The following is a 13,486-nucleotide window of genomic DNA, read 5'->3' as shown; positions in this document are numbered from 1 at the left end:
GTCGGCTGAAAATATTAATGCCGCTGCCCGGCAGGTAAGATCCAGCTCCATGAATAAGGGCCTCAGAATATGAGAAGTACTTAACTGACAGATGTTCCGAGCAAGGTACACTTCCATGATTGGACCTTGAGCATGGTTATCGTAACTGCCAAACCTGGGCCACATCAAAAAAGTCATTTTGTCCATCTGCATGCGATCAGTTAGGGCGCGCTTTTGGCTGCGTAATTCATGAAAACTATTCAAACAAAGTAGTGTTATTACACTAAAATACCACCAGAAATATAATCAGTGATTGTGAGATAACCTAACGCCAATAGTCATAAGATGAAATTACAAATTTAGAATCAGAAACTGTTGTGATTCTCTTGAAGTTCAGCTGGCCTCTCCTGGTGTGCTCAATCTTCTTAAACTAGGCCGTCAGGATTAAATTTTAATTTGGGGGTTACTCGGTGTCTTTCGGTCAAACGTAGTTCGCACTTGTATACGCTTCCTGCAAATGGACAAATCACTGATCGTCAATGACCCTTTTCGGGGGACCGTCCAAAAGAAGGACGGCTAACATAAGCCTCTGATGAATGTGGAACAACCAGAGTTGAACCGTTATGGACTGTCTATCAATTGTCTGCTAACCAGTATGCTCGGCCTGACAGTAAGTTTACAAACGGTTCACTGTCATCAGCGTAGTAAGCATCATTACCGCGGGAGGCCAATGTCTACTGGAACATTTGCAATCTGACTGTGGAGCTTCGCGAGCAGATCAGCAGCCACTCGATTACCCGAGCTTACAATGTCTCGATGTATTTTCAGTGTTGGACCGGTCAAATAAAATGCAATGGCAAATGCTTGTAATGTCATGTATGCTCTGTCAAGTTTATCTTAACAGATGCACGCGTCCACTTTCTGCAGCTTTCCAGTTGAAGATAAACTACTGAATTTCAAAGTGACGAGGAAACAGTTCTATTATTAGGAATATAATATTAATAGTGATATTTCAGCCACAGCACCGTTTTGGTATTCAGCCGCCATAGTGCACGAGGGAATCACAAGGGCTGACCAGTCGCCGGGTTGTCCATGTCTAGACTGGATTAGTTCAGCTTCCGAAGCTGGAATTGATACACAGTCACTAATTACGAGGCTTATGCACAACATTATCCACCTTAGCTATCTTAAACGTCCGAAAGCAATTTTCTACGGATGAAATAAAGATCCACCTTGTTTCATAGTTTTCGCTTACTAGATGGATGCATATTACAATTCGAAACCAATTGTTTAATTGGCTCTAATGTTCTCGTTGTGCAGTAAATTATCGCGTGTTTTCCCTCCCGTCTTGTGGCTATGCCACTATAGCTGTTTATGCCCTGAACGTTAATTACTAGTAATAATTCAGCAAACGTTCAATCGCATCTTCAACTTGACAAAGCACGTTCAGCATATCACAGCAGATTTGGCTTCGTCCTGGCATGGATTTGTCGTACTGTGAATGTCATATTAGCTGTGGGTTTGATGTGTTGGGTATCCAGACATCAACTGAATTCTTTGAAATCCAGAAGAACACAGTGACGAAAAAATGATTTCGGTTATCACAAAACCACGGATATTACCTTCTGGTGATTATGTATTTGGTGTCAGACACCCTTCGCTTGTTACACAACTGTACTGTGGTTAGCTGCCGTACCCAGTTGCTGATAACATGAAAAACTCAGGAATTTTAGTGGAAATTTCTTTCTGTAAGCGAAAGCAGTCTATGTCGAAAGGCTGAGATGCAGTGTAAACCTATTTCATCCTTACTAAGAACCAAAAATGCGCACTCTATATAATCAGGAAAATATTGTCGACATTGGCAGACTAGGGTTCACGGTATTTCGCTTGCATTAAGAAATATGTGGTCAAAATTAGAGGGCACATATCAACTAAATGATGTAGGAACGGTCCAATGATCTCATCCATGACGAACAAGCCTGGGAAAGACGGGTCATCGGATAGCCAATGTGCCTCCGGTTTGGAAAAGCTGTCCTGGGAAAAAATGATAATATGGAACTGGTATAGAAGAAGCGCGCCAAGATATAACAAAAGGAAACAATGGTTAACAAAGAATGCGCCGGGTTCACAATCCCTACAAGATTTCAAATGTACCAGGCGGAATGAATGCCCCAGTATTGCGAACTCAACCGTTTTGTTGCGAATATATTTGATAGAATTTCTCCGACTCGAATGTAAGTAGATTGAATAAAACCTGCCAAATACATAGACAATGCGGACGGTTTTGTAGCAGGTGCTTATATAGTTGAGTTGAAACCGCTGGCATATCTGACACACGCTGACACAGTGTGGCAGGTTCAATTGAACCGCGTCGTCAAGCAAAAACTCAACCGAGTTTCATGTCAACACCATTTTAAATTGATAATGAGCGTTTTACGGAACCGGTTTTCTTGTTCTCTATGTTGACCTTTCTTTAAAGAAAAAATGACTATAACTGCATATGTTGCCATGGGGTTACAAACTGTAGCGCATTCTGGAACATTGAAGCGTTGCGTGGATTATGGGCAGTAAGTATCTTGGCATAACTCGAGTACCTTACTACTAGGACGCAAGAGACGCACCTTAAAGTGGCTAGAAAAGATCACTTCCCAATGTATCATGCAACATTTTGGCAGTGGAAGGGTGGACAAAGTTCAGTGACTTGATGAACTTCGGTGATGAGGTGAACTATAGGCCTTTGTAAATATGGACATTTTTTGTTTGGTAACGGCACTTGTTCAAACCAAGGTCCACATTTGTGCTACAAAGTAACTAAAATCCGCCCCATTCCATCACACATTTAGAAAACGCACGATTGGAAAGCTTAATCTTCAATCATACTCTCATTTAATTAATGATCCATTGAATAATTTTCTCAGAAGCTACTGCGTCATCCGCTGTGATTGTATAAAACACCATGAACATTAGCACATTTCAGGAAAAGCGAGAGCTTATTCATCCAGGAGTTTAAGTTGTCTCTCGACAGACGCACTTGTTCTTTCAAGCACGAAAGTAATCTTTTTGTTTTTCATTTCACTATCTTCAGGATAATGGAGGTTCCACCATCCATTCTAAATCAGTTTCTTCGTTCATGACGAATTTCCTACGCAAATCAGCGACGTGTGTGGCCCCCGATAAACGCTATCTCATAACCAAACTTGACGTAAACTGATGTCGGTGATTCTAGCACGAGACAATTAGAAAACCAGAGTTGGGTTGTGCAAAAATGATCGTCAGATTTAAACTTCGGGCAGCCTGTGCATGTCGGAGTGAATCTCATTCTAGGATAAAGCGAAAAACCTCTAACTATTGCACTGTATTAACTTATCTCGTTAGAATCACAGGTGTAGATCTGAAAATGTTAGAAGATCTGGGGTAAACCAGATGACGTCCAAGACTGTATATTCAAGCACATCCTTTTGTTCGCCTACTCAAGCCCGGTTACTAGTTTATAGGGATTTAGTTTTGATAGCAAGCATAGAATACCATAAGCTGGTAAATTCGCAGAACGTTGAAACCACGTCCACAGCCAAAACGTTCTTGTATGAAATTAGAATTTACTTCACAAGAGTGCACAAAAATTGGTCCAACGAATGCCACCAAGCATCTCAGCACCTGAGTGAGCGGTAAGAATTACCATCCCCTATATGCCCACCCGAAAATCTCCGAAACGGAAAGTATTCTAAAAAGAGTGAGAAATTGAGGGCATTTAGTCGCATCCTCAAAACCTCACAAAACGGTTGCAATTTTTTGGAATTCTTTCGGAGCCAACTGACGAGAAAGTCTCTTTGAAGACTGCATGATACAACGTTCATTGCACTTATGGCGTTCAGCTCATTGGCTTTCCTTCTTGCCAGTTTCCTTCCAGAGTTTATGAATTGGTGTCTGGAGGTTAAGGCATCCTCAAATGATTGTGGTAGACTAGGACTGTATCCATGTCTATTCACGTTTATTACTCACTTCACAAACGTTCGCCTATCAGAAACGGGTTGTACGGCAACGAAGCCCCATCGGCGAACACTGATGCTTCGCAGGCTTGGATGGTGAAGATGCTGACGATCATGAATTTGATAAAAATGACCGAATTATTCTATTTTCCAACACTTGTAAACCAGGGTCCAGTCAAACCAGCCTTCTCTCACTTGGCACGTAGCAAGTGTGTACAGTTCTACCATACTTAGAGGTGGATTTATAGATATTAACAATATTCGTAATTCGTAAGTTGTCCTCTGGTGATCTAAATTAAGATATTCGCGGTGAGAACGTAGTGCGAGATTTTTACTGTAAGGAGCACAATGTCATTGTCTAGCCTCATCTAGCAGACTGATTATGAAATTTTCGATTTGTGTAACAGGTTCGTGGAGGTTAACGAAGTCTACAAGATATTTCGGAACGATCCCAACGGCTTCGTTCAATCAATGGCTAGAGGAGGTCCCAATGGTGGACGAGTGGTTCGGCGGTAACTTTCAACACTACCATCCTGGATGCAACAACGCAGCAACTACAAAGGGCACACGGATTGCCGCAGTCGGAGGGAACCGCTTGTTACATTTTGTATTCAGTTTCATGTGCGTTGCACTACGTTTTCACTCAATAGTTTTGTGATACCGGTTCACAGTTACTTTCTCTATTCCACGCAGCGTGTGCGAGCTGCTTACCAAACCCGTATTGTTATCGAAAGTATCGAATTGCGTTCAGCTTTAACTGGACTAGTTCATCAACGAAATAATTTCATAATTGTTTTCACGACGAACGGCGAAGTAAGTTAACCAGGGAAGCCAAAAACATGTCCCCAAACCACTAGTATACTTATTCCCTATTCAATGTAAGAATGCAATTCGTGTTGTACCCTCTTCAGATGGGGAGTTTAAGCTGGTTGGGCATCCCACAAATAAATATATACGTAGTCCGGTATCTGTTGATAACATGAGGAAACTTAAGAAATTTTGTTGAAGAAAGTAAATTCAGTTTTTGCCCAAAAGCTGAGAAGTACTTTGAAGACATTTTATCCTTACTTGGATTCATCAGCAAAGCGCATCCCACAAAATCCCGGGTAGTTTCGAACCCTACCCGTGACGAACCGCCTAGCAGTTTTGCCACTCTAAGGGTGGCTGAACAGCAGTATGATTAGCGCTAACTGCGAAACCCACAAAAATTTCACTCACACTTCAAAAACGGGAAACCACATCGCGTGGTCCCGGTTTGCTCGGTTTCTCGAATCACCCTCGTAATTCAATGAAGTTATCCTTTCTGTGACCTATCAGTGAATCAAATCTAAGCTGAAGCACTGCAAAAGAGTTTCATTCTATTTGGCAATCATCAACAATGCGGATTTCACGAAACCCACAATTAATGTCCGATTAAAATTGTATGTGTTTCTATGAGTGGTAATTACTTACTGCCACTAAGCTGATGAGTGCGTTGTTGGTGATAATTGTGTGAATGTGATCACCTTCCTGAAAGAGATTCCAATTTTATACGAGAATGTTTTGTCCCTGAACATGGATTTGACATTCCGTGAGTAAGGTAATAGCTTGTGCTTTTCATGCGCAGGGTCCCAAAATAACAAGTGAAACATTTTAAACTACTTACCATGTTTAACTAGATGAATACAGAAATGCATCTGAATAATCAGTCTTGGACGTCACCTGGTTTTCCCTAGATCATTCCAATATCATCAGATCATCATCTGTAATTGCATCGAGGTAGTTTATCTTTATTCTATTTATGTACAGTTTTTTTCACGTGGCATTGGTCAGGTGGCTCGAGGGGCTGGGCTGCAGTGTGATTAGGTTCACCTAAGGCATGATCAATCGCCACACATCCTTCAACTGCGGAAAACCATATCACGTGGCATTTTGGGTGATCACATCCCTGAAAGTAAGCACTGTGCATCATATTCATACTATTTGGAAATCGATGCGCACAATGATAATGCGCAGCTCACAAAACCGGGAATAAATGTCCGACTAAAGTTGCACGCGACTGAGATCGACGTTGGAAAATACATCTTCAAACATTTTCAAACCGTTTTGTATCGAAGACGAAATCTACTGACAATGGGACAAGGTATATTACTCGCGCTATTTTCGTAGGTACATTCGTCATTTAACTATATAACTGGAGTGGGAATATTTCGACAAATATTCTTACTTTTGCACACAGTTCGGTTATGACACGGGACTAAAATGAATGCCTCTTTTAGATGGTCGTCTTCAAAGTAGTGTGTTGAACGTGAGGTTGACGGGAACACATGTAATGCGCCTACGCTGTAAACATAATAGCGGGCTTAACCTGTTGTTGGCTGCCCGAGAATTTTCAGCAAATTTGACCAAAAAACAAGGTATTGTGGTGCCCCATATATCGCGCTAAATGAAATATTCATCGGCCTCATACAGCACATTAAATTGGAACAAATCAACACATTAAATTCCGGTGGATTTGGCTAAATCTCGTATCAAAACAAAATTCCTGTGCATTTGAGCGTAGTTATCAAAATCTGCCTAAGTTTGGTTCAGACAGAATCTCATACTCAAGCTATCGAAGTTGCTGTGCGAGTTTTCTGATAATTTGACTCCCTCGCCGTACTCAACACTCCTCCCTAGAAAGATTGGGCTGCCAACTTCTGTAACACATAATCCTCCTGTTGTAGTTCCATCAACCAACAAGGATCCAGTTTGATGGCAAAGTCTTTGTCACCAGTCATGTTCCGGGGGGCCTCAGCTTCAGCGTCTGGTTTTGACAAACACTTATCTAGGCGCTATTCATTCCGCGGCACGTGCCGGATTCAACATAGTACTTTTTTCTAGGCATTTGTGACCTTCACGTATCCAAGGCATAGAATATCGCTAAACATTCCTAATTAAACGGATCTTTACCGCCGATTGACGTTTGGGGACATTCCTCGAACAAGGACTGCACAAACTGCAAGTTGCAAGACGGAAGCTCTCGGACATTCAGCTCGCTCGCGGCTGTAGTAGGTTAGTTCCAAGATTGATTGTTCCATACATCGTCACCAGTAAGCCGCTTTACATAAACCACCGATTAGGTACTGTTCACAAAACTGCCTCCGGTGTTGACGGTCAACCAGGTGGTTCTCCGCTCCTGTTGTGGGCTTGATTGTGCAGTCGTACTCATGGAACAAGAGCGTCCAGCGCGCGAGCTTTCAAGGAGGCTCTCTGGTGTTCCCGAGCCACTCCAGTGGATTTTGTTCGCTTTCGACATGAAATATTTTTCCAATTATCCAAAACCCTTTGATCCGTTAATGGTATACTTCGAACGGAACACCATCATCCGTGAAGATATCGGAATGCCTCTAATCAACGGACTGTACTGATGGCACGTTACCATTTCCAGACTTGCGGCTCGTTTTTTCAGTAGGCTTTCCCCGATTTAGGTCAACCACGGATTCTGCGCTCCCCAAAAATCTGACGCAAAAATTATCTGTTCTACATCTGACCCGATCAAAAACTCAAACTGCGGGGACCTGTTGCCTTGGTCCATTTTTAGTCGTTATCAACCCAATCCCTTAAATGCTAGCGCGCTTGGTTTAGATTCAGCTTCTTTCAGCGGTACCTATGCTCATGCATCAATCAAGCGAGGCCTCATATTCTCGTCTATACACAAAACGACTCATATGGTGGTCTGCTTGACTGCGCCATTCGCCAACCTCCCGGGAATAGACGAGTAATCAAAAGGTTGATTATCTACAAATGTTGGATATGGATTCTTGTAGCCCCAGACTTACCACACATTTTGCTACCATACTTGTGTGATAAATGTTATGATAATCAAAAGGTTGATTATCTACAAATGTTGGATATGGATTCTTGTAGCCCCAGACTTGCCACGAATTTACCACACTTTTTGCTACCATACTTGTGTGATAGAATGTTATGACCTCAACCTGAACTGCGTCAATGACGTCTACTGCCTCGTGGGCATAATGACGAAGTCCTGCACCAGGCCACTTCTGGTCGAATTATGTATGTAGCCATATTTCTCTTTGTGTAGCAGCAGCGATTGCAGCATACTTTCATAACCTCTTTCTGGGCTTCCCGTATAGTTAATACAACAATTGTGACAAAAGTACTATCACGACTAATTTCAAGGTGTCTAAAAGACACATGTTTAGAAGGTCAAATCAGGCAGAATGCGTTATCCCGCGTGAAACTACACTCAGGTCCCCAATAATTCCGCGATTTTCTACAAACCCGAGTATGTATAATGGAGACATCTACTGTTGTAGTCAAGGTAACTACCACTTTTCACGAGCTTCAGACACGTGAAACAATCCACATAGAGAAGCTTCCCGTGTAAACTTTGTTGAACGCAGCCACTCTAATTTCCATCAAAAACGTATTAATTTAGGTTACTGAGCCGATCATAGAGTTGAGAAGTATGTGTCGACGATGAACGCGATGGTGGGCGTTTCTGTCACAAAAGTGATTGACAAAATCGAGGTCTAGCCAACTCAAATTATTGGGCCGGCATTGGAATGTGTAGTTGTCACTTGGTTTCTTAGGCATATAATGGCATTCAATATGACTGTTCCAATGGACTATTGAAAATGTCAAATATTTAACTGAACACAAACCGCAATTGACCCATTATCCTGGTGCGTCAGTAGCTCATTTTGACCCTGGGATTTTGCAACTAAGAGAGGGCCCTTAGTCTGAAATGAACAATAAAAAGAGACCTATCAGTTCAGGATCGGCAAAGAATGCGCATTTTTCCATTCAATAACAAAAAACTGATTTTGTAACCGTAGTTCTCCATTTTCCTAAGTCCGCTCATCCACGACGACATTCAGATTGCATTGACAAAGTTTCTGCTGATCGCATCGACGCGCACTGTACGGTATCCTGCCATATCTGTCGAATGTGTGCTTGGTTATAAACGCTGGTTCAGGTAGCAGTGAAATTTCTTGAGTTTCTTGCATTTCAGCTACTGAAAATTGCATAAATTCATTTAATGTTCCAATCATACTGTTCGAATATAAATGCAAGGGTCTCATAACCTCATTATGTTTGACCGTTACATGTCTTCTAAATACACAAGATATTAGTCACAAAACACAAATACGGCGTTCACCACTTAGGTGTTATTTAATGTGCCGTGGAAATTGAGCACGTTTCTGATTCGTTTGAGTCACTTAACAAGATCACTGACGACATCGTCGTATAATGAATTATAAATTTGAGATGCACCAGAATGAGTCTGTGGCGTGCTGAAACCGATTATTTATACCCGTGTTGTTCTGCACTTTCGCGTTGTGCCGCCTAGCAGAACTGTTTCATTAGGATGGATATTCCATTTTGTCAGTGGAACCAAACTATGCAGGAGAACTCGAGTGGCTGTTTCATGTTTAGCTGTTCCCTCCTTGTCGGGTGTCAGCAGACCTGCGCGTCTCACTCCAGTAGAGACTTTGGAAGCGGCAACCATCCAGCGAATGGTTCAATGTTTAACCACAAAGGACTGATCAACAGTGTGATTGACTCCACTTAGGAAGCGCACAGTGGCACTCATCGTTCACTCACGAAAAACCACACCACGTGGCCACAAATTGGCAGGTTCCAAGGGGGCGAACGATTCATATAGATTTAAGTTAATTTTTACCACAGCATGGAGCGCTAATTAGAACAACGCACCCAGCGTCATTGATTGATTATCCAAAAAATGACACTGGCTAGGCTTGGATATCTAGATGCATGTACCTACTAGCTTGTTGAAACTCGTGTAGAATCCTGAGGTCCCTGATCAAGAATATTCAAGCTTGACGGTCTCCGTTTAATGATCACGAAATACAACTGTCACGTCACCAAAAACATTCATTTTTATAACAGTTTGGCACTTCACAGGAGATCCAACAGAATCTCTCCGTGATAGTTTGTGACTCAACATTTCACCGTATTACCTAACGTGACTTTACGGTATCCTGGTTCTGTCGCCTTAGTGTAGGCTTTTTTAGGTCCTTCTGTACGCGAGTAAGAGACAATGACAAAAGATTCTATGTAAAGCATGCCGATGCGCATACGCAATTATAAGGTGGATCCAATGTAGGAAAAACCTGTGAAACCACCACTAGATGTAGGACTACCGAGGTATGAAACGACACAAAATACTGGTAAATTCGTGAGCACTCTGCTGCTGCTGCTGAACACCATGCACATAAAACAAATCTTAAGGATTTGATGCTCAAGGCAATCACCATCACCACCATCATCGGTACCATCAACTGACGAAAATACTGACGCTCAGCTGTCGTACATGAATTTCCATTAATTTGTAGTCTAAAAAGGTTAGATAATGGAACCGGAAGGAAAAAGTAGGGCTAGTCTACAGCACACCAGCAAGATTCCCACACCTCCGACAATCAGTTAGACAATTTGGAAAGAACCTGAGAGCATGAACGCCAATAGCAACGCTGGGTTGCCTTATCCTTCGGTGTCTCTAGCCAAGCTCTGGCAGAGTCAAGTGGACCCCATTCTGGAAGCACCAATAGTATTGAAATAGTTAATCAAATCTTTAAGTTCCTTCTGCTGTGTCAATTTCTGTCTCGATCTATGTGTATGATAATCCGACCTGAGCACGGAAAACAACACACTTCCTGGAAGGCAATAAATGGACGTGCGTAACACATAATCCCGCCTAACCATCTTGCAAGTCTGGGTGCATTTGTAGAAGGAGATGTCGCAGTTTATCGATGATGGCTGAGTTTTGCGATCGAAAGAAACCCTGAGCTACTTTTGATAGGAATTAGATACTCCTGAGAATCCATGGAGATGTTATGCGAAACGAAAGCACCTAATGAACTTGCTCGTTGAGGCTAAATAAATGCACTGTGGTTCTCAGAGTAGAATCTTGGATTAATTCTGCATACGGGGAGTGGTTGTGGGTAGCGCACAGCCAGATACCGGGCTGCATGGAGGAATTCATTAGGGAAATTTCCGGCCACCGTTCTGATGGAAAATCCCATTTTATGCCAGAACACCTTGTCCCCGGAGAGAGGTGAAATGTCAGACCAAAAAGTTACTGTTGGGTTAGGAAAATTATGTCCCTCTGAGAAGACCAACGTTTACTAATGAATCGTATGAAATCTCGCTTATCCTGAATTGTGTTCACGTTCATGGTGCTACATCGTAGGACGCGGTATCCTCTGAGAAAGAAATTCAACCAATCCTTAAGTGAATGAGTATACGGTTGTATAATGTGACTTTCAATCTCGTGTTTATTAATGGATGACGGAATGAGGCAAAATGCCGTTTGCGTGGCTTTTACCTGCTAGCATAAATTTGGATTTGTTTGAAACGAGTTTTGTTACACAAAAAATTGTACGTAGTCACAAATTTCGTAATTCGCGCCATCGCCGAATATTATAAAATCACTTAACTTCGTCCACCGTTTCACTGCCAAACAGCTGTACGCTATGTGGGGCAGGATATGGGGTGACGTCAGATGGTGCAAGTGGAGTAATATGGTCACGCCACTAAAGAAGACTCTGATACGTAGCCACGTTGCAACAAGATGTTATCCAAAAATAACCGACCGAAAATCTATAACAACAGCACATCTTCAGTGGAGCCTGTAGGACGAATGAGGAGTTTCAAAATCATAACACGTTCAATGACATGCGAGATCGCCGGTTGAATCTTCGTTGACAAAATGAAGGTGATATAATATTTCGCGTGGACTTGCGGGCATCAGCGGACGAACCAAGCATATTGTTTCGCGGCTATCCAGTAAAGAACACCGCCTATTTTTGCAGCCAGAGGCTTCGATAGAAAATGAGATGCTTGATCAGTGCAGCAAGAAAAAATTCGAGGAACTCATTATCCAGGTTAGCTGTGTCCAGGACCGACGTGTAGATGCAGATCCAGAGTTCATGAACCAATCGTTTCAATATAACAACCATTTGTACAAAATTTTAGAAATGTGCGTTATTTATTCGGAGCTCTAAAATCTCACGCAAACATCGCAGATTCTTGAAATTTTTCATCAAGCTAAACCAAGTTATGACGCTGCTAGATTTAGCTGTTAATTGATGTCATTCGCATCCTTGTTGTCAGTTTCTCAAGGGTACATGAAACAATGCTTGATGATGTAAGCAGATGAGAGTGATCCTTGTGAGCTAGCATCAAGTCTTTCATCGTCTAAGTTTATTGTTTTATTACAAGTGCGCACCACACTCAATGTTATCATTTCCCCCTCTTCTCACTGTGTACAACCGTATAACGTGTTCTTTTGTTTTCGCTTTGTGCCATGTCCACTAGGCATGTTTATGACTAGAACGTTAACTAGTATCTGACTTTCGGCAAACGGCCAATCACTAGTCCACATTGATATAGCATGCCCAACACAACACGACCATTGGGCTTCATTTCGTGGCATATATCATCATCATCGTCGTAATCGTCAACATCATATTCTACCTCATCATCATCGTCCGCGACAGCTTGACATCAGTGTTGAACACTAATGCTTCGCCGCTGCACAACCATGATTTACTTGAAATACTTACTGTAAATAGAAGAATGAAGGTGAACAGTGCACGGATTTGGTGCTCGCTCACTAAATTGTTCTCAGTGGCTAAACCTCCAATCATGCGTTCAGACAACCTAGAGAGGGACTCACAACAAGAATGCCAGTAATATGCCATATCCTGCAGCATCTTCAGCTTGATTTGGTTTCAGAAAAGTCTCCTGAAATCTGCGATCGTTTCGAGAGATTTTAGAGCTTAAAATCTTTACCCATTTCTAGACACTTACGCAAAATTTTCAATGTTCGAACGAGAGTTTCACGAACATTTGAATGTGTATCTTCCGAGTCCATCATCAATACAGCTCACCCAAATAATTAGTTCACCGGTGGTTTTCATTTGTGCAATTTTGGCCACTTGTCTGAGAGAGACTCTATTTGTGTACGAGAAATCCTTGTCTTTGGTGGAGGATTTATCCTACTTTGAGTATTATGAGAGCTTGAGTGTTCGTTGCGCTGGGAATCATGTAAATCAATCTGAATTTTCAGTTGTGGACGTCACCTGCTTTAACCTAGATTAGTTCGATATTTTTGGATAAAAATCGGTGACTGCAACGAGATCAGTTAACACAATGCTAGTTAGGAACGAATTCATTTCGTGTTGCATTGGTCACGTGTCGCATTTTCTGTCAGAGTTGTGAGCTGCAGAACTCAGCATTGTTGTGTTACTGGATACCGCGGTAGACTATGGTTGGTTAGTGGGGAACCACCTAAGTCCACTCTAAATTTGCTGTCACTGTCATTTTGTCAATAAAGCGTCTTTGTATGTAAGGTGTTCTGATTTTCAAGGGTATCATCAGCTCTTCGGGCTTCGGTGAAGATGTGCTCCTCCGTCTAAAGACGCGTAGTGTCATGGACAGCGCAACCTCAGAATCTGCAATTTTCCAAGAAAATTATTCCATATCCACTCAGACCCAACCGATCGAGATGA

The 13,486-nt window shown here is 42.1% G+C and overlaps 1 protein-coding gene across 1 annotated transcript in view; it reads right to left on the bottom strand.

Moving 5' to 3' along the window:
• Positions 1-1,715: 1,715 nt before the first annotated feature.
• The window catches only part of T265_14947 (hypothetical protein), a gene marked incomplete at both ends in the record, with an annotated part of 19,884 nt that continues 8,113 nt past the window's right edge, over positions 1,716-13,486 (bottom strand). The window contains one exon of the mRNA XM_009175915.1: positions 1,716-2,013. Coding sequence (XP_009174179.1) covers positions 1,846-2,013 — 168 coding nt within the window. The remainder of the gene's footprint in view (positions 2,014-13,486) is intronic.

The sequence above is a fragment of the Opisthorchis viverrini genome, assembly GCF_000715545.1.
Source record: "Opisthorchis viverrini unplaced genomic scaffold opera_v5_304, whole genome shotgun sequence".
Taxonomy (NCBI): domain Eukaryota; kingdom Metazoa; phylum Platyhelminthes; class Trematoda; order Opisthorchiida; family Opisthorchiidae; genus Opisthorchis; species Opisthorchis viverrini.
The sequence above is the reverse complement of the archived record's forward strand: the minus strand, read 5'-3'. Positions and strand labels throughout refer to the sequence as shown.